Source organism: Eulemur rufifrons, chromosome 25, assembly GCF_041146395.1.
Source record: "Eulemur rufifrons isolate Redbay chromosome 25, OSU_ERuf_1, whole genome shotgun sequence".
Taxonomy (NCBI): domain Eukaryota; kingdom Metazoa; phylum Chordata; class Mammalia; order Primates; family Lemuridae; genus Eulemur; species Eulemur rufifrons.
In genome coordinates, this window is record NC_091007.1 from 12083602 (window position 1) to 12105372 (window position 21771).

At 37.8% G+C, this 21771-nt stretch overlaps 1 protein-coding gene across 1 annotated transcript in view; it reads left to right on the forward strand.

The window, feature by feature from the left end:
* Positions 1 to 20362, forward strand: part of MRC1 (mannose receptor C-type 1) — an 81419-nt gene extending 61057 nt beyond the window's left edge. The window contains exons 22-30 of the mRNA XM_069458964.1: positions 2441 to 2607; positions 5478 to 5580; positions 9554 to 9786; positions 12009 to 12174; positions 12974 to 13123; positions 15731 to 15844; positions 16404 to 16568; positions 17981 to 18022; positions 19406 to 20362. Coding sequence (XP_069315065.1) covers positions 2441 to 2607; positions 5478 to 5580; positions 9554 to 9786; positions 12009 to 12174; positions 12974 to 13123; positions 15731 to 15844; positions 16404 to 16568; positions 17981 to 18022; positions 19406 to 19656 — 1391 coding nt within the window. The 3' untranslated portion in view covers positions 19657 to 20362. The remainder of the gene's footprint in view (positions 1 to 2440; positions 2608 to 5477; positions 5581 to 9553; positions 9787 to 12008; positions 12175 to 12973; positions 13124 to 15730; positions 15845 to 16403; positions 16569 to 17980; positions 18023 to 19405) is intronic.
* The last annotated feature ends 1409 nt before the right edge of the window (positions 20363 to 21771 follow it).

The window sequence follows — 21771 nt, forward strand, 5'->3', positions numbered from 1 at the left end:
TATAAACTTTGGACAAATGGAGGAGAAATTTTTGTTAAACTGTAAAGATAAGCCGGAGCTATGAAGGAGAAAAATTCTCCATATCCATATAGCAGATTGTAAAATTCATTATAGTGTCGTCAAAAGAAAGGTACTTAACCACTTTTGCATGGTCTCTTCGGGGCTGCCTTCGCTGCAATAGGTATGAGGTTAAATTTTGACTTGCGCTTTAAGGAGGATGTTGACCACCAAGTGCAGGAGATTCAGAATAAACTGATGAAGGGTTTTGGAGCCACTGCAAGCAAATAATGATTGAAAGAGCCTCAGGTTATACAGCTTGGAAAAGAGAGAACATGGGCTTTGAAGGATTATCCTGTGTGGCCTCAGAAGGAAGACCTAGGACCAGTGAGTGGCAGTTACAGGGAAATGGATTTAGGCTCAAAATTAGGAAACAGAACTGCTTTGTGATGGGGTTGAGGTTTCTAAAGGGCTGTGAAAATGCTCAAACTGGAAGGTACTCAGACGGACACTATAGGGTCACATATATTGGCTGACACTTAGCATTGAAGGTACTAATCCATCATTGTTCGTTGTCTATGAGGATGTTGTAGGAGAGATGCGGACTAAATATTCCTAAGCTGTCTTTTGGTTCTGAGATTCTTTAACTTCCAAAATCATTTACTAAAAAAAAAAAAAATGATGTGTTGCAAAAAAGAAAAAAGACACTAGCAACCTTCACAGTGCTCCACCAAATGTTTATTTCACTCTATAGATGCCGCCATGTGCTCACTTAGAACACGCTATACAATAAATCAACCAAGCTTCTCACTAAGGACTTGTGACAAGTTGAGCAGTTTGCCAGACACTGAAAGAAAAGGGTCAAACCACAGGACGCAATACAAGAATACAAAGTTCGCATTTCTCTGTCTACCCCATTTGGGGCTTGGCTTACCCAGCAGAGAAATACAATCAATGATTTCCTCTCTTAACCGCAAAGTGCTGATTCCTGGCATAGCAGAATTGAACCTGGATAATAGAGATGTGCAGAAGGAAACAATTTTCAGATACAATAACATTATTCCTGGCAAAACAGGCACACGTTGTTGAATTCTTATTGTGGTTGTTGGCAGAGAAGAAGTCAGCGCTGAATGTTGGCAGGTGGAGCATTTCCATATTTCCTTTCAAGTCGGGGGACATGGCAAAAGTTCTGATCTTATTTTGGAAACAAAATAAAACCAAAATAAATATCTACCCATGTTCTTCTCTCTCTAAAAGTGTCCAAAGCAAAGTTTTTGTTTTTTTGTTAAATTTTTAGTTAATTGAGAAAAATGGAGTCTCTAAGCAAGGTGGCTGCTGCCTTTTCTATGCTACAGAAAGAGTAAGCATATAGCCATGGCTCGTCCATGGAATTGTTTGCTCATGAATGGACAGATAATTTTATCTCTGTGGACTTCTCTTTTGCATTTGGTGTTAGTAACCACAAGTGCTCAGTCGTTCCATTTCCTATTTAAGCATACACGTTTGCAAATTGTTGTTCTATGGAATAGGTAGTTGCTCATCTGCCTAGAAGCCAATGGCTGGGGAACTGGTGTTGGCCCCAGAAGGCAGCTCCTGTGGGAGGCGTGGAGGTGGGCTAAGGAAAAGGGAGGGGAACATGGACAATCAAACTTTTTATGGCTTTTAGGTGTTCTTGCTTCCAGTCAACTTTGGGGCACCATCCTCTCTGCCCCAGAGTTGACTGGAAGCAAGAAGCCATATTTGTTCAATATTGTCACCCAATGATGTGAGCCCTTTAGCATCGAGATGGCCCCCTGGGTCCAAGCACACTCAGTGCGTAGCCACTGATCTCTAGGGGTTACCTGCCCAGGAGGAATCCCAGTTGGGTAACTCTTGGTTTGGCAATCCGAGATATTGATCATTTGATAGCCTAATGCTTCTGATATTGACAAACAGTTTTTGTTTTTCAGAACTTTTCTGGGGTAAGAGCCTTTTCTTTTCTAGTTATTAGAATCAGATTCTCTTATTTATAGAAGCAGGACAGCGCTAGCCCATATGATGACTTTTTATGAATAGAAAAATATGCCACGTCCTATACGATAGTGGGAAACCAGCACCCAGATTGGGATGCAAAAAATTCACACTGGGGCTTGGGAGGGACGTCAGTTTTCTTTGGTTCTCTTGACCTGATGTCCTTAGGCAGGGTGCAACTTGCACGACTATCTGCAGTGGCCTAGATAAAACCTAGACTTTTATTGTTAAGAAACTTACCAAAGTCCAAGGCTCAAGCGATAACACAATGCTAAGTTTAGAATGCGTTTGTTTTCACGGTAAGTGCTTTTAAATAGCGATAAAGACATGAATCACATACTCAGTATTTTGACATTAATCTATTTGAAATAGTTTTCACCGTTGGAGTATCAGCCCTGGAAGTTTAAAATTACTTTGTGAAACTTTCTTTCAGCATTTCTTACCTATCACATGAAAGACTCCACTTTTAATGCCTGGATCGGGCTGAATGATGTCAATTCAGAGCACACGTTCCTTTGGACGGACGGGCGAGGAGTTCATTACACCAACTGGGGGAAAGGTTACCCCGGTGGAAGAAGAAGCAGTCTTTCTTATGAAGATGTAAATATCAGTTTCGGGTCACCTCTGTCTACACTATCAGCTTGCATAGAGCCATCATATTACTGATTAATCTTCTGCGAGAAATTTACCAGAGTGCTCCTTGATCTGGTCCATTCTTCCAGATTGTAACCGTTTTAAACTGAGCCCACCTTGAGGGAAGGGGTATCAGTTGAGTTAAGAACTCTTCGGCTTGGGGAAGTGGCGGTAGTGACAAGTAGGGAAACTCAGTTCCATTCGGAGCTTCACTCATAGTCAGAACAAACACTTGAAATAAAATCTGTAATCTCACCCTCCAGGAAAAAAAAGACACTTAATTTTTTGTTGAATTTATTCCTAAACTTTTTCATAGTGCATGTGAACATATAAAGTTTATATTTTACAAAAATGAAATAAAAACACATAAAATGTTTCATTACAATTTGGGGACTTGAAAAATGGAGAGGATGACATACAGTTAGGGAAAGAGAGTGGGAGAAAATTTCTCATATGTGTTTTGTGGTGGAAACGTGCTTGTTTTGTAAAGCATGTTTTTCTGGAGTAGAGCAGAGACTTGGAGCCAGAATAATATAGGGTAAAAATAGCTCAAAAGGGAAATGGGGATGAGTGGAGAACTTTTGGAATGTAGGATGGAGAGTGCCTGGTAGCTGAGGCTCATGGGACAAGGATGCTGGAGGCAGGGAGGTTGGCAAAATGATGGTAATGGGAATTTAGGCTGGGATTAGCCATAGCTCAGAGGATGGGTCCAAGCTGTGCTCGCTCCACAGTGACACTTCACTTATGCCACTGTATTTATTCAGACAAATACATTCCCTTTATTTTTTGTGATCTTTGTGTATCACTACTGGTATATTATTACCAACTTAACATTTTCTTTAATTTCTAAGTATTTTGGGGTTTTCTAGCTATCTGTTACTGTTTCCTAATTTAATTCCATTGTGGTCTTAGAGAATAGTTTGTATGGTTTCTATTTCTAAAAAAAATGTGTTAAGGTGTGTTTTATGGCCCAGAATGTGGTCTGTCTTGGTGAATGTTCTGTGTGAGCTTGACAAGGATGTGTGTGTGTGTGTGTCTGTGTGTATGTGTGTCTGTGAGAGAGAGACAGTGAGAAAGAGAGTGTATAGTCTAAGTGTGCATTTTTCATATATATAAGTTTCAAAAGGAAGGGGAAATGGATGAAAGATTGAGGTGCAACTTAAATGATCAAAAAACCAACCTCCTAAAAGACTTGGGGCAGGTGTAGCCAATGGGGTAGTCCGTGTCCTTGAACCTGTAGGAAATTCCCGGAAGCTGGTCACTGTGTCCATACCCCTAACCACTTCCATGACAGCAGGGGCGACTCAGTCCTATAGAGGGACGAGTGTGTATCAGGACTGACAATCAAAGCCGTAGGTACAAGAAAAGCACAGCTCAACCAGTATAAACAGTAAGGAAATTGTATTATCTCCATAACAAAAAGTCCAGAGTCTGAAAGGCTAATTATAATATGTCATTTCATCTAAGATACTATTGACTGAAAAATTCACTGTTATTGTATGTGCCACTGAAAATGAATAGCTGTCCATTAACCTCTGACATACTGATTATGGTATGCATATCTCATCACAGAAAGGTTAATATATGAGAAATGTTTGTCTTAAAATGGGTGAAATACAATACATCTCTTCAATATTATCAAAGATGTAGGTTCTTTCCATCTTTCTTCTCTACACTCTTGGCTTGCTGGCCTAACTCTCTTCATTGTGGCATGATGGAGAAGTTCCAGGTGGTACCTCCCTTAAAAACAATACCCAATCTTCCCTTCCTGTGTTGAACTTTATTAACAAGAAGCCCGGGAGGCCTCCTGACCCCAGGGCACCAGGCATTCCTCGCTCATGGGGCAGCAGTACTGTGTAGCTTGGCAGCCAGGCTCCGGGGACCTGAATGGCTGGGGTTCAAATCCTAATTCTTTCATTTACTGCCTGTATGACCTCAATCAAGTTATCTAACTTCCCTTTGCCTCATTTCTCTCGTCTGTAAAATGGGCACAATCATATCACCTACCTCATAAGATGGGTGTGAATTTAAATGAATTCATGCACGTACAGTACATAAAACAGTGTCAAATGTTATGAGCTGTAATAATTATAAGCTATAATTATTATTAATGATAGGTTACAAAAACCCGGCGCATGTTGTAATCAAAATCTTCATCTCACACTGGATGAACACTCAAGCAGGTGCAGGTTTTATAACTTTTTGGGTTGACTGTTGGCTGATAGACTCTCCTGTGGAATCTTGGAATTGCAAACACATTCATAACCAAATGAATACAGCATTTTTCTAGCCCTGGTGTACTCCCCTATAAGACTATAGATAAGGTGTGAAACTTTCTAGCTATACTCACAATTATCTCTGAATCTTTAGTAATACTTCCGTAAATTAAGTTAGCAAAATAAATAAATTAATTAATTAAGTTAGCAATGAAAAATAGAGATTGTGCTCATTTCCCTTTAATACTAGGGTGCCTACTTCTGGGTTTAGATAGTGAGAATTCGTATGGAGAGAATACTGTATTTTCCTGGTTTCTTTGGTTTCTAAGCTTTGATAGCGATGAATACAAGTTCTGACAGCAAAGTTTCTCAAGACTATCTCCAAAATTTACCCAAATCTGTTTGGTTTTCAATTCAGATAGCAAGAATGCAAATGTGGGGGCTCTGCATGGAAAGTGGGTATGGTTGGGTAGAAAGTAATGATGGATTGAACGTACCATAAATTAGGACGATCTTAAAATTTGGAAGGTAGGGACAATGAGAGATTTTTGCTGGTGTGGTAATAAATTGACTTAAATAATTGTTCATGCAGACTTTTTTTCTTTCTCTGTAAATAAATAGGCTGACTGTGTGGTTATCATCGGAGGCAAATCGAATGAAGCAGGAAAATGGATGGACGACACGTGTGACAGTAAGCGTGGCTACATATGCCATACACCTTCTGGTAGGTTCTACCAAACCTCACCTGCCTGGAAGAGCTGGGTTTTTAAATGCACTTTAAAAAATATATCATTCCTTTGCACAGCAATAAATTTGATTCTGACTTTAATGCATGGGAGCCTGTGACAGACAAAAAGGGTGACATTTTCTATACTTTGCTCATGAGTCTGCTCCCCCATTCATTAGCAGGCAATCCTGTGCAGATTAAACTTGATGTTGAAAGTCTTCCTAATTTTGTTAGAAATCTGGAACATTTGCCTACGTAGGAGCCAAGGGAAAAACTTCCCCTTCACCCTCTAAAGGTTCACTGAAAATCAAAATTAATAGGAGAAAAGGCATACAAAGGTGTTTGGTCATGGTTTTACATGACACAGGAACCTTCAGAGTGAAGACCCAAAGGTGCAGGGGAAACTGTCCATTTTTATACTTAGGTTCAACAAAGTACAGGCAGCTGTGTAGAAATACGACTGGACAACAAGGGTCTGATCTAACCGAGCAAGGCCTGTCTGTCTAGATTCTTCTTGGCCTCTGTGTGCAGCATCCTTCCTTCTTGGAGTGGGGCAGGACCCTCTCTGGAATGGGGGGGGGATTTTTTGACCTACAGTCAAATAAGGTAGGTCAGATAATTTTTTTTATGGCCAGCTTTTACACAGAGAGGTGAGGGAGGGAGGTTACAGTAATATTTTTAGGTTTTATGGCTGGCTTTGGAGAAAAGGGGCCCGTCCTTGTGTCTATGAACTCCCATGGGATAGAAGGATTCTAGTTTCTGTGGCCAGCCTTGGGGGAGAATGGGACTGAGAGACAGAAGGGCAGGAAAGGTCAGAGAAAAACTTTTGCTTCTGAGATTGCTTCTGAGGCCTTCATTTTGGGGTATTGTTTTCTGAGTTCTAACACCTACCTGTACCTTTTTTAAATGTCACAGTAGGAACACCTCAATTCAACTCCCAGTTTTTTCTTGAATCATTGGCACAAAGCATCATATGAGCCTCATTATCTGCTCTGTATTCTGTGCCTCAAAAATGTAGATATCCAATTTGAGGGTTGCTTTTTTCATCTTAGGAAGCTTGAATATGGTTAAATGAAAATGACACGGAGCATGTGGATATTTACTGTGAATCAAGATGATGGTGGTTGTACACATTTTAGTTTCTCGTGCAACTGGAATAAAAACGTCTCGCTACGTAAAAGGGTTAGAAATTTAAAAATAGATTAGACATCAGGATGGAGGGTGGGTAGTGTTGCTGTCATCTTGCCTACAGCTCTTAGAGGATGAGTTTGAATTGGAAGGTACTTATTCTCTCAGACTTAATAGATTTTTCTATACTTTCGGGAGAATCAGAGAACTAATGTCAACTCATGACAATGACTAAAAATCACATGACATATTTTCAGCTAATTGATAAGAGCTGCAGGAATTCTAACCTTCTCCTAATCCAAAAGTTGTCCAAAGGTCATGTCACTTTTCTCTTTATACTGTGCCCCACAGCACAAGAATCTCAGGCCACCAGTAGTACCAAGCATACCGTCTATACCTCTGTTCTTTAGGCCAAGGGGGACAACTCCTTCTAGGAAAGAATGGTGATTGATAAGCTTATTTAAAATCTTTTTATTCTTTTTATAAACATAAGTGATAGAATGTTTTGCCAGTAGTTTGCAAATTTTTTTTTTTAAAGAGATAGAGTCTTTCTCTGTCCCCCAGGCTGGAGTACAGTGAGTGGCATGATCATAGCTCACTGCAGCTTTAAACTTCTGGGCTCAAGAGATCTTTCTGCCTCAGCCTCCCAAGTAGCTGGGCCTGCAGGCATGTGCCACCACACCCACCCAATTTTTTAATTTTATTTTTTAGAGATGGGGGTCTCGCTATGTTGCCCAGGCTGGTCTTAGATTTCTGGGCTCAAGCAATCCTCCTGCCTTGGCCTGCCAAAGTGCTAGGATTACAGGTGTGAGCCACTGTACCTGATGTAGTTTGCCAATTTTTAATGACTTAAGGAAAGGTTCACAATATTAAAGTTGAAAAAAGGAAGCATATGAAATTTTATAAGTTGTAAATGATCAAAAAACACTAGCAACCCCCACCTCCTTAGAAAAAAGAATAAAAAAGACTATGGAAATGCATCAAAATGGGAATAGTAGTTATCTTCAGAGAGTGGGATTATGGAGACTTTAGTTCCTTCATTATAGTTTTCTGCGTTTTTTAAAACCTCTACAAATATACATATCTATATATATAAAATCTTTAGAACAAAGAAACGCTATTTTAAAGCTTATGTAAAACATATTCTTTGCTAAAATTTTAAAAAATACAGAAACACATAAGGAAGAGAAAAAAGCTTCCTGTGATCTGACCACCTGGAAATAATCTTTCAATATTTTCATTTTTTTATATATTTTTTAATGAATGTTTTTATAAACAAGCAAATTGGACAGAAGAGCTAAGTTTCCTAGTTGTATATTGCCTTTCATAAAACATTTTTTTTTTTTTTTTTTAGCTTTACCTCAAACTTCATTTGTCGCCTTGAATGGCCCAAGTATTTTTTAATGGCATTAAGGCAAGCCCAGATCTCCCAAAGCTGGGAAATTGTTAAATCGTTCAATTCCAGCCAGGCTGTAACATTGTAGGGCTCCTGGCTGAGGTCTCCTGGTTTAATGATATTATACCAACACAAGAGGGCAGCAACAGTAGGAGAGAGGGGAGGAGGCCCTCCCTTTTGCTGAAATAAACTTACTGTGTCACAGTCATGATCAAAAGAAAGTTCAGCGCTTCTGTAGCAAGGCAGATGCTGAGTCAAGCTGGTATGAAGTAAGGCACCTTGGAGAAGTAGCCAACACAAAAACTGACAGACAAGGATATCTACATCCCTAGACCAGGGAAAAGAACCAGATTCTAAATATTTTAGGCTTTGTGGATGATCCAGTCTCTGTTGAAAATACTCAACTCTGCTGTGGTTATAGACAGACACAGGCAGTATATAAACACACGAAGGTGGCTGTAGCCCAATAAAGCTGTGTGGACACAAATTTGAATTTCATGCAATATTTACATGTCCCTGAAGTATTATTCTTTTTTGATTCCCCCACTTTCCCCCAGCCATTTAAAAGCCTTTGTAGCTCATGGGCTACAGAGACAGACAACAGGCCAGATTTTATCATCTGTTTCTTGTTTACGGACCTCTGTCCTATGGCATCAGCATCACAGAGAAACAAGTGCTTCACTGTGATATTGACATGAAGTGGCCCAGAGAACGGGTGGGCGTGACGCAGTGATAAGAAACCCGTGCCAGGAGGTTGGGGAGGGAAGATAGAAGCTGAAGCAAACTCTGGCTTATAGGGGCTCCAACCCCTGGGTCAATTTGGGTAAGATATGGAGGGTCCAGGTGAAGGGCATAGGGAATCATCAGGAGTGAGGCTTAATCTTATGATCGATGTTAGATGAACCAGGGATTTGTGAATGGCTTCACTGCAGAGCCTAAACCAGTCCCCTGAAGGTGCATTACTCACAGGTGCAAAGAGATACAAACTCATGGATGGAGGGGAGCAAATGTAGGGGGGTGGGGGAGAAAGACTGATCTTGACATTGACGTTTGACCTAGATGGAAAAATAAAGATTAGTAATGACACAATGATCAATGTTCTTTAATTTGTGGCATTAAACTGTGGCTTTTCTTTCATCCAGATACTAGATTATATTGAATTTGCAATACTTTTTTTTTTTTTAGTTGAGAAAGTTGATTGTATATCTACCTTAATATTCTAAATACAGTTTGGAAATTATTTAATTTAATCAGGCATACTGATTAAAAAAGAAAGCTTTGTTTTGTGGTGTGAAATGGCGTATGAAAATATTTTTAATGCCTGAAAGTTTGTATTTACACTATTCTGATTATTTTTCTGGTGGATATGATATAGTCGTCAGGTACCGAGGGTACTCAATTAATGTTTCTTGCTAATGCTAATGAAAATAATCTTTTTACTTCTAGACCCGTCCTTGCCTAATGCTCCAGCCACAGTTCCAACAGATGGCTTTATTAAATATGGTAAAAGCAGCTATTCGCTCATGAAATTTAAATTTCAATGGCATGAAGCAGAGAACTATTGCAAGATTCACACCTCCCTTATCGCCAGCATCCTGGATCCCTACAGTAATGCATTTGTGTGGATGCAAATGCAAACACTTAAGGAACCTGTGTGGATTGCCCTGAACAGTAACTTGGTAAGATGCTGGAAGCACGGGCAACTTGACATGATTGATAAATTGTGGTTGGATATGATTCTCTTTCTGTCCGTCCTGTTGAACACTTGTTATTTGTAAGAAACAGTCCTGAGCAATGTGAATGGTACTGACATGCGTAAGACTCAATCTTTCAAGGATCCAACACCTTCAGGGATCTGGCCAGCTCGTGATGTGTGTCAGAAATCAAACTAACTGCTATTACAATATATACATATGTAATACAAGATATATAACAATTATCTAACTGCTATTAGGTCTCGTACTGCTTTTGACTATGAAAATCATATTCTGGATCTCAACAGTTTTCTTAATTCACTTATCTCTTTCCAGTGTCAGGATTACAACTATGCCACGGGAATGAAGAAGGCAGCCCAGGGACCTAGTTAGTGGCTGGTGATGGGGATACTTTTTATTTTTTGTGATGAGCCATTCTAGAGTTATTTATAGGTCCTAAGATGGTGAAGCTTCCATCCACGTGTGAGAAATATTTCATTGCAGTCAATTCCCTGAATTCTATAACAGAGAAAGAAAGGATGGCAGAGGATGGGGTGGGGTGAGGACCTAAGAATGGTGATAGAGTCACCAAAATATTCTTAAAATGAGACTTCTCTGATGCCTTGTCAATCAACTACCTTCTCTTTATGCATCCATCCAGCTAGCCAACCAGGAAACTTTCTAGTAGAAGATACAGGTGTGTCAGCAAGTAATTAAGAGATAATACCAGATATAGCAAATAGAAGTGTACTATGTACAAAGAGTTATAGGAAGAGAGAAAAGGGACCAGTTGGGGCAGGGGAGGAGGACCAAGACCAAGAGAGTTTCTCAGAGAAAATCAAACTTTGTAGGTGTACTCTAAGATGGCAGAACATAAAGAAGGAGTGTCAGGAAGAGAGAAAAAGTCAGAAGCGGGTAAAACTGGAAAGTAGGTCAGTGTCAGATTTTAGGGAGCTTCCAATGCCATGGTTCAGAGATAGAGATTTACACTTAGTGCAATGGGTATTTCCTAAGTAGGGAAGTGAATATTTAAAAGTAAGTAGTTCTGTGATGAGCTCTGTGATTAAACTTAGGCAAGACATTTTTAAGTCTCCGTTGACTATGTTTTGAATAATTAAGTTGTTTGATAAATCATTCATTCCCTCTCGCAGACATGTTCACAATTCTCCTATGAGTTCAAAACAGGCTTTTATTTATTTTTTTAAAGATTAAATGGTTTTCTATTCTACCAATACGTACGACAAACAGTATTAGTATCTTTCTCATGACTATGGAGTTAATGATTATGCAAGCATTATTTGATTAAACACGGAAGAAAACTCCGTAATTCTAACTTGAGATAACACATGCTTTTCATTTTGTCGATGGCTCTTTGGTAATTGGCTTGGTAAATTACATCATGCAATTAAAAGGGGGATAATTGTTTGAATCTTTTAAAAATTCAGTTATCTCTGATTAATGTTATATATCATCTGTTCTTAGGCATTACCTGTAAAATCTCTTTTAGATGGTTAAAAGGATATTATTGATAAATAATATTTTTGATGTTATCAATTAGTTGGTATGTGACCATAAATTCAATAAAAAACTAAGTGTGCAAATGGAAGAAAGCAATCTGCTTTTTTAAAAGATGACATCATGATTCATATTGTTGAAAACCCACCTAACTAGAAACCAAGAGACCTAGGCTCCTATGTTGACTACCCATGTGACCCTACGTCATTTATCATTGGTGCTGTTTCTGCAGCAGAACAATGAGATCAAAAGAGGTTAGTGTTTTCCTCAAGAATCCATGAATTTAATGAAAATTACTTAATTTTTATTATAACTTCAACATTTATATAAGAAATATTTTACTTATCATGAAGATAAAACTTCTTTTTTTGCCCTGAGAGCCTGCAAAAAAGAGAATTTTATGCAATAAGACATAGATTTTTTTTTTTTTTTTTTTTTTAGTCAGTGTTTTTCAAAACAGCTTCCAAGGATGTATTCCTGGGAATCTCCAAGAAATCATTATTTTTCAGAAAGGCTGCATTTACTGAATGTGAATTGATAGAAATGATTTATAAGGTTCCTTTTATTCTCAGACGTTCAAAATTCTATGTCAAATCACAGCCTTAAGTATGCTCTTTCTTCCTTGCTTGGTTCTTTTGGTATTTTCTAAGTGAAGCAGGGCTCCATGTTCACGGTGGTTTCTGTTCTTGCAGACCAACAATGAGTACGTGTGGACTGATAAATGGAGGGTGAGGTACACTAACTGGGCGGCTGACGAGCCCAAGCTGAAATCAGCCTGCGTTTATATTGACCTTGATGGCTACTGGAAGACAGCACATTGCAATGAAAGTTTTTATTTTCTCTGCAAAAAATCAGACGGTAAATGAATATATGAAAACCACTGGGGGATTTGAAATTTTCGGAAGAAGCTACTGCATACTCCTGTTGATATTACTAAATGTTGGATAGCTAAGAATAAGATAAAATGTATTCCTTCACCTAACCGAAGACTGTCTTGGCTATAAACTGACATACATAGATTAAAACCATGGCAATAGAAAATTTTCTTTATTTCTGGGGTTTATCTACTCTTTAATAAATCTCTGAATGTTTATTATTGAGGTTGTCTTCTGAATCTATGATAACGGATTCCCTAGGACATTATGCTTACTTTTGATGTGGACAACATATCCATAGCAAAAGAATTGTATCAGAATGCATGTAGATTCATCAGAATCTGTGATATTATGGACACAGTCCTAGAATTCTAGCAATAGCATATAGTTATATCACAGGTGTCATTAATAGTTAAGAAGGGGTTATATGGGTTAGGATCCGAGAAAAGGAAAAGAATGGCTGGAAAATTACAAATTATTTTGGGGTGACTTTTCAAAACTTATCTTTGTAGGTATCTATAGAACTATAGTCTTAATTATGAATGTGATTGATTACTACAATACCATAGTGCATTCTATTGAAATGTATTTAAAATAAAAAAAAAACTGATAAAGTAAAAGAAAACCTAGTAATAAAACTGGTAGTTCCAAATGATAACCATTGGAAGTTATTTTTTTTTTTAATAATGATAGCTGATAAAATTTTCCTTAGCCACTGAAACATTTTACCTACGGCAGAGACTTCTGGTTTTGTTTTATTTTAAATATCTATTTCTTAACAGAAATCCCTGCCACTGAGCCCCCCCAACTGCCCGGCAGATGCCCAGAGTCATCGCACACAGCGTGGATTCCTTTCCATGGTCACTGCTACTATATCGAGTCCTCGTATACGAGGAACTGGGGCCAAGCTTCTCTGGAATGTCTTCGAATGGGTAAGTGTCACATTTCCTGAAAGAAAATTTCATCATCATCTATTCTGGAGTCCTGCGACACTAATAACAACCTACATTAAAAACACAAGTAATGTAAAAATACCTGTTTTTTTAAAATGATTTATTTTGTAACAGTGTATGGTCAATATGATGTTCCCCAAATGTAATTTCTAACTTTCTAGTGCCAATATTTTAGAGAATCAAGTAGAAAAAGATCATTTGCTGAGCAAGTATTTCTTTCTTTCTACCCTCATGTTCTAAATTGTTAGGATTCTCTTTCTCAGTTACGCACAGTATTGTACTCGCCTCTGATGACGGATGAGCTCAGACTTTACAAGGGAACCATTTTGTTTCACCATTAATAGAAAAGTATTTATATCCAGTTATTGTATTTGTGAAGAAAAACAAAACTAAACCAAAATAGGCATGATGAAGACGTGAATGATTTTCCCCCTGAAATAAAAAATATCCAACAAAGTTAACTTTTTAGGGTACGTGTAAGAGCCACTTAGTTCAATCCCACTGAATATTTTACCGAATTATTTTTACTACGTTTTTCTTATGCCCTAACTCAGGGTTCTTCATCCAACGGTCATGTGCCAGGATAAAAATTAGTCCTTTCCGATGATGCTACCTGATGTCTGCTTTAGACTTTTATAGTTTAAAAAAGTGTTTTTCTTCATGTTACTTAGTATTTAAAAAAAAAAATTTTGCAATGAAGATGTAGAAGCTTTGTTTGCAATTTTAGGTGACTATATTTTCCAGTAAATAAAATGAATGATTCTTACTCTCATTCTCAAAATAGGTAACAGATATTTCAAAGTGACAAATGTCTATAAAATACACCTAATGATGGATTATGGAATCATGCAGGAAAAACAGACATTAAAGGAATGACCCAGAACTCAGTAATATGGAAAACAGCCACAAGGTTAAGAGCAGGCGTTCAAGGTTCAGAAAGCCTGGGTCATACCACAACTCTGCCCTCTACTGGTGTCAGGATGTCGTCAAATTACTTATCCTCTGTGCTTTAGTTTCCTTATCTATAAAATGAGATAACAGAGTACCTATTAAGGAGGTGGTTGTAAAAATTTAATGAGATAATGCTTGTAAAGTCCAAAGCAAAATGTTAGGCATGAAATTCTTTAAAAAAACGTATTGGTTATCAAAAAGCTATAGATTTTTACTATAAAATTGTCAATTCAGGGGGGGAGGGACATATACCTATATGATGGGTGCAACGCGCACTACCTGGGAAACGGACACGCCTGGAGCTCTGACTTGGGGGGAAAGGCGGTACATGGGCAACATATGTAACCTGCAATTCTGTATCCCCCATAACAATAAGATGAAATAAAAAAAAATCGTCAATTCAGAGTGGATTAATAAAATGTGGTCTATGTATACTGTGGAGTACTACTAAACCACAAAAAACAATGGTGATTTAGCACCTCTTGTATTATCTTAGATAGAACAAGAGTCCATTCTACTAAGTGAAGTGTCACAAGAATGGAAAAACAAGCACCCCGTGTACTCACCATCAAATTGGTATTAATTGATCAATACTTATGCACACATATAGTAGTAACATTCATTGGGTGTTGGGCAGGGGGAGGGGAGAGGAGGGGATGGGTATATTCACACCTAATGGGTGCGGTGAGCACCGTCTGAAGGATGGACATCCTTGAAGCTCTAACTTGGGCAGGGCAAAGGCAATATATGTAACCTAAACATTTGTATCACCGCCTGTAATATGCTGAAATTAAAAAAAAAAAAAAGAAGAAAAAAAGCAAGGAGAAGAGGAAAAAATAAACAAAACAAAAATCGAATCTAATAGGGGTTGTCACTTCCATAGTTACCTATCTGATCTTCCAGTTTTCTCTCCTTACCTTGAATGGTTCCATACATAACAGCTGGATTAATAGTCCTATAGTACATTGCATCATTCCGCTGCCTGAAAAAGCTAAGTGTTCTTTATCCCCACATTGCCCTAAATATCTACCTGTCTCCTGCTTCTGCAGGGAGACCTAACCCATGTCTTTTTCGGCCCATTGACCGGATTGGTGCTACGTTCCCACCAAACCAAACCATCTCTGTTCCTGAAGAAGTTCTATGCTTCCCTCTCTCTTTGCCTTTCCTTTTACCACTACTTCTTTCTGAAACTATTTTCTATCCTTTTTACTTGAAGTCCTGTGCTGCCCTCTATTTAAATTCTATTTCCTTTATCCTCCCTTTTAGTTGCTTCACCTAAAGTGAATATTTGACACATCCATAGCATATTGTACTTCATTTCTCTTCTATGATATTCGTTTGTACTCTCAACTTATTACTGGCCACTGAACCATAACTTTCTTAAGACGTGTTCTATGTCCTATTCATCTTTGAATTTCCTGCAGGAACTAGTTCAGTGCTTGGACTTAAATGATGCTTTAAAAACCATGTTTTCAGAATGGAAGCTAAAATTCTGAAAAGAAAAACGTCCACTCTTTGAAATTCTTCCCCTTAAGAAGAGTTGATTATTCTTGCTCTTACTATCAATATTGTTTACAAAAATATTTTCAGCTACTTAAATGTACATCCGTTATATTTGATCTTTTATACTTTCAGGTTCTTCTTTGGTTTCCATCGAAAGTGCCGCTGAGTCTAGTTTTCTGTCCTATCAAGTTGAGCCACTGAAAAGTAAAACGAATTTTTGGATCGGATTATACAGAAATATTGAAGGTAATTTTTTTGCGGAAAAATTATTTCATCACGTGTATTTCAAAATATTGTATGTAAAACAAGGTTTTATTTCCAGAAAGTCTTGCCTTAAATAATGATTAATTGGTGATGAGTTTGAAAATACAAACTCATATTTTTATTTGAGATAAGAACTGAAAGTTTAAATGACTTTCATATTATCCTATCCTCAAAGTTGCTAGTTAAAAAATATCTTCTATAGCTAAGTTAGTTTAAGAAGCTTTAAAAAAAGCATTTTCTATTTTTTTTGGGGGGGGGGGCGGGGAGGAGGCCAGGAAAAAAAAAGCTAGGGAAAGATAAGTGTAAATATTTGTACTACTTAGAAATAAATTTTCAATCAAATCTATATAATGAACATATTCTTCCTGGTTTCCTTCCCTGTAATAGTCATTATAGTCTTGCCTGTTAAAGCCTGGTTTTAAATGACCATTGATTCTAGTATGAAATAATATGCTTAGAAATTTTGCACAAATAAGCTGAACTTAAGTGTAAGATGGCTTATTTTTAACTTTTATTTTTATTGGTTTTATGTGATGACCAGGGATGTGGCTCTGGGCAAACAACAATCCAGTGTCCTTTGTCAACTGGAACACAGGAGATCCCTCTGGTGAACGCAATGATTGTGTCGTTTTGTATGCGTCTTCTGGGTTTTGGAACAATATTCACTGTTCTTCCTACAAAGGATATATTTGTAAAAGACCAAAAAGTAAGTAAGAGGTTTGTCATGTGGTGCCTATGTTCCCTGGCCATCATTTCTTTCAAATAGTAAGATATCAGGTGTGGGACGATAGTGCGATTACAGGGCCATTGCAAGCTTTTGCTTTTTGTCGGTGAACAATCCATCATCCCACAGTGATCCATTGCTTTCTGCAGCTCTGAGTGAGCAAGAGACACTCCCTGTTTGCTTAGGTGACATAATGATTTTGGTTTATCAATACATTTGTAATGGAATATCCATGCATATGGATTTGCCAAGCTGTAAGCAGTCGGGAGAGCCTTTCTACAAAGCTTTGCTACAGGAAGGGGAAAGTGGGTAAAGTAATCACCAGCCCAAACCAGAAGAGGCCAGGATTCTGGGGAGGAATCTGAATTGGTTATGGAGCCAAGGTGGGAAGATTGCTTGAGCCCAGGAGTTCAAGACCAGCCTGGGCAACATAGTGAGACCCCAACTTTAGAAAAAAATTTAAAAAATTAGCCAAACATGGTTGTGGGTACCTGTAGTCCCAGCTACTTGGGAAGCTGAGGCAGGAGGATTGCTTGAGCCCAGGAGTTCGAGGGCTGCAATGAGCTACAATGATGCCAGTGCATTCTAGCCTGGGTAACAGAGCGAGACTATCTCTAAAAAACAAAAAGAAACAACAAAAAAATAATTGATTATGGAATGAGTCATAGACTAACTCAGTCTCCTTCTGAGGTTGAGTATGAGACCATGAAAGGGAAGGGATTGGGGGAATTAATAGTGTTCCATGCTCATGAGGCCCCACCTTCTAGACCATAATGATATTTTGTCACCATTCCATCTTGCCTAATATCCTTCCCAAGAAATAAAATTATTAATTAGGTAATAGATTTAAATAAATGAATTAGATAAACTAACCCTGTTGTCCCAGGAGGTTCTACCATTTAAAAATAGTGCAGGTCTTTTGTCTTTTTTTTTTTTTTTTAACTCTGCTCTGACACCATACCCTCTGGTGCAATGTTGGAGTCTTTACTTTTTATTCAAATACTTTGTAACACTTCGGTGGGCCAATTTCAAAACCCTGAGCCTAGAATGCTTTACTTATGGGTAGACTGGGTAGATTTTAAGGGTATCGGTGGCTCAAATGCAACTGGGAGAATCACATTTTCAGATCTTCTATGTGTTCAAACTTGCCATACAGCTGTAGGATGCTATTGTAGCATAGATAGATAATAGGTAGACAGACAGATACATGGAGAAAGATAAAGATTATTTTCTATCATTTCATATCATATTATATCACATCATACCATATCATATCACCATAAATCAAAAATGGAGTATTCCATGTATTTGTGACCCAAATAATATTTACTGTCTATATGCAATTATTCTGGGCTTTTATAAATATTTAATTAATTTTTTTTTTTTACAAACAGTTGTTGATGCCGAACCTACTCATACATTAATTACAACAAAAGGTAAGACCGTGATGAAATTTCAAGTTCTGTGTTAATACTACACCCATACAGTTTGTTTTAAAAGCCGTCGTGATCTCTTCCAACTCCCCTACACTCTCAGTCGACTTGCTCGACCTCTGGGTCACTGTGTCATCAACCTGCCTTGAAGGAAACTTTAGAAAAACAGGCCTTGGAGTCAGATTGGTCTTTTTACCATAGAAGTTATTGAAGGCATTTTTTTTTTTTTTTTTGCTGTGTTATGAAGAGTTGCATTATGAGAACCCATGGCAGAAATTTCCCTCAAGAATCCCTGTGGGTTTTCCTTTTCTTAGCGAAGTTTTTTGTTTTAATTTTTATAGACAACTTGAATTAGGTAACTGATCCTATGTCACTCATTTTGTTGGCTGCTAAAAAACTCAAAGTGAGATTTGTGGCTTAACTGTCACCCCTTTATTAATCCCATGGATGCTATTTGTTTACTAATTATACCTGTGAGTTCAAATTTCCACTACGCTTATTTTCTGTTTTTCCTAATTTTTTGACATGCTTTTAAGTATCATCATCATTATTACTATTCTATTTATCTTCCTATAATGCATTTGTAAGCAGCCTTAAGTTATTTTGAAGCAAGATTTACGTAGTTTAAAAACTTAGATGAAGAATGGAAAAACAAGCATCACATGTACTCACCAGAAAATTGGTTTCTCTGAACATCACCTAAATACACATCTGGGAACGACACCAATCGGATATCAGACTGAGGTGGGGGGTGGGGGAGGGGATGGGGGTATGCCTACACCATGAGTGCATTGCACACCGTTTGGGGAATGGTAACACTTGAAGGTGCTGACTCGGGAAGGGGGGAGTGGAGGATGAGGGACATATACCTACAAGATGGGTGCAACGCGCACTACCTGGGTAACGGACACGCCTGGAGCTCTGACTTGGGGGGAAAGGCGGTACATGGGCAACGTATGTAACCTGCAATTCTGTATCCCCCATAACAATAAGATGAAATAAAAAAAAAAAAAGAATGGACAACAAACTGGGATCTTTTCATGTAATTGAATACTACAGCAATAAAAAATAATAAATTGCTGATACATGCAAAAAAAAATTATGCAAGCTAAAAAAAATAAATAAATAAAAACTTAGATGAGCTAGCTCTATGCTACATAGGCAGATGAAGTATTCTTGCAACTGAATAATCACCTAAACATTCTTCATAATCCTTTATGTCATAGGGACTGTTGTTTTCAGGTCTTGCATTTCTGTTTGACAAATGTCCCTTGATAGACTATTCATGCATGTTGGTGTTTCAGCAAGGAAAGTTGTATTGTTTTCCACAGCATTTGACCTTCTATCTTCCTCCGTATTTTCACTGATGATTTTATTTATTTATAGCTGACTCAAGGAAGATGGATCCTGTCAAACCCTCTTCCAACGTGGCAGGAGCCGTCGTCGTCGTGGTCCTCCTTATTTTAATGGGTGCTGGCCTCGCCGCCTATTTCTTCTACAAGAGAAGACGTGTGCACCTACCTCAAGAGGGTGCCTTTGAAAACACTCTCTATTTTAACAGTCAATCAGGTTCAGGAACTAGCGATACGAAAGATCTCATGGGCAACATTGAACAGAATGAACACGCAGTCCTCTAGTGTCACCATGTGATCTTGATCTATTTGAATTACATAAAATTGTAACTAAAAATTTCAAGTCTTTAATTCAATGTGATTGTTTCCTTTAAAATTAGTACTGTATTGTACTGGTCTGTCCTTTTCTTTTGCCTAATTGAAGAAATAATTGTTCATTTTCTAGCTGGCAGGATATTTTTACAAAAGAGGGATAATAATGTTGATTGCCACTTTTAAAAAAATCATAGTGGAATACACAGCATTACAATGCCAACATTTAAGTATCACCGATATGTAGCTAATGTCAATTTCATGCAGTAATCAGAAGAGCTGTAGAAACAACAAATGACGCCCCTTGAAATATTTTAAGGAGCACCCAAAGATATGTTACCTATTGAACTGTATTTCAACAATTAGAAGACCATTTGAAAAATTAAGTATAAATAACCTCTGGTGGTATAAAAATTTAGTCAGTTTTCTCTTTTACCAGTTGATTTCCACTTCAGTTATTTAGAATTCTGTTCATACACATGTAGCAGAAAAAGCCAGCCAAGAATCTTGCTTTCCCCAAGCAGAGTTTTACAGGCTAAATATTGCAAAAGTGTTCTTTGTCCTGTTATATGTATATCAGGAATACAAGGATGTGAAATAAAAATGTAAATTTGGAATAACTGGATGTACTTAGATAAATGTGAAATAAACATTAAAGACACGGTCTATTTTTAATAGATTTGCATTTTGGTGATCTTGGTAAGTGTCAATTTGCTTTTAAATGAGATTTATTTATCCGTTCACTTTATACTTTAACTTTCTCCATAGACAATATTATTTGTAAAGAAACCCTTTAAATTAAACTCTTCGTCTATTTGGAAAAGATGTGTTGCTAAAACATTGTGTATAACATGCATTTTTTAGCGTAATGACTTGTTCAGTTTTCCAAGATCTTCCCCTATAACATTGACTCAACTCAGAATTCAACAATCAAAGGCACTAATATAGGGAATTAGAATTCTAAATATCCTTTCCTCCTTTTAACGATTCCTTTTTGCTTAAAAATTTTGTCTTAGATAAAACTTTAGGTACATTATGAAATGTTTTGGAGCTTTTACATCTTACACAGGTACCACATTGCACTGCCAGCCCATCTTTTTACTTTCTTATGGGATTGCCATAGGCAGGAGTTCTTTACCCAGGGCCACTGGCCAGGACTCTCTGGATGGCATTAAGGGGTCTTTGAAGGACTCCAAATTGCATGCAAAATGCTGTGTTTATTTGTGTTTGTGCCTTTTTCTCTGGGAAGAAAATAGCTATATTTTCAAGAAGGTCCATCATTCGAAAAAGATTAAGAAGCAGCATGTTGGACAAGAGGTAGGATGGACTGTCCAATACCCCAGCTTAGAAAGAAATAGAAAGTGAGAAGTGGGCAATTGTGGGAAAGGCTGCTGAGCGCACACAACTCCCTTCTACACCTCAAGTAATAGAAAATGAATCGCTTTTCATTTTTCTTGGCAAGAATACAGCGTGTTCCATTTGCAAAAGTTCCGACGGAAACAGTGGCTGCAGTGTCAAAGCAGTGTGTGATAGATTCTACTAAGGCAGTCCTTTTCCATATATATATATATATATATACACACACACACACACACACACACACACACATGGACATACACATACACGCACGTATTAATAATTTTTCCGCAAGAGACAAGAGAGAATTTTAGAAGGAATACATGAGTGGGCATGGTTTCCAAATTCCTCACACAAGTCTCTTTCGTTATAATTCAGAGCTGCCTTTTCACAGAAAGTATTTTGGACATCCAACAACATTGATCTCAGACTCGAGTGTCTTATCATTTCAGGAAACAGTCTGTGTTTGACGGGTTGCTGGGTACTGTATTTGACACTCTGGCATTATCCACCCAAACACGTAATCAAAGAGATAAGTCATGTGCATGTGTATCTACAAACCTGTGCAAACATAATACTGAAGTATCAAGGGTTTATTTGGGGCGGGGGAGCTATGGGTAGAAAAGAGGAGGTTTTGTCTTCTTTTATTCATTTCGTTTGGCGTTTGGTTGTAGTTTATTGTATTTTATTTTTTTTAAACAGAAGTTCTCTCTGGGAGTTAAATGTTTAAGT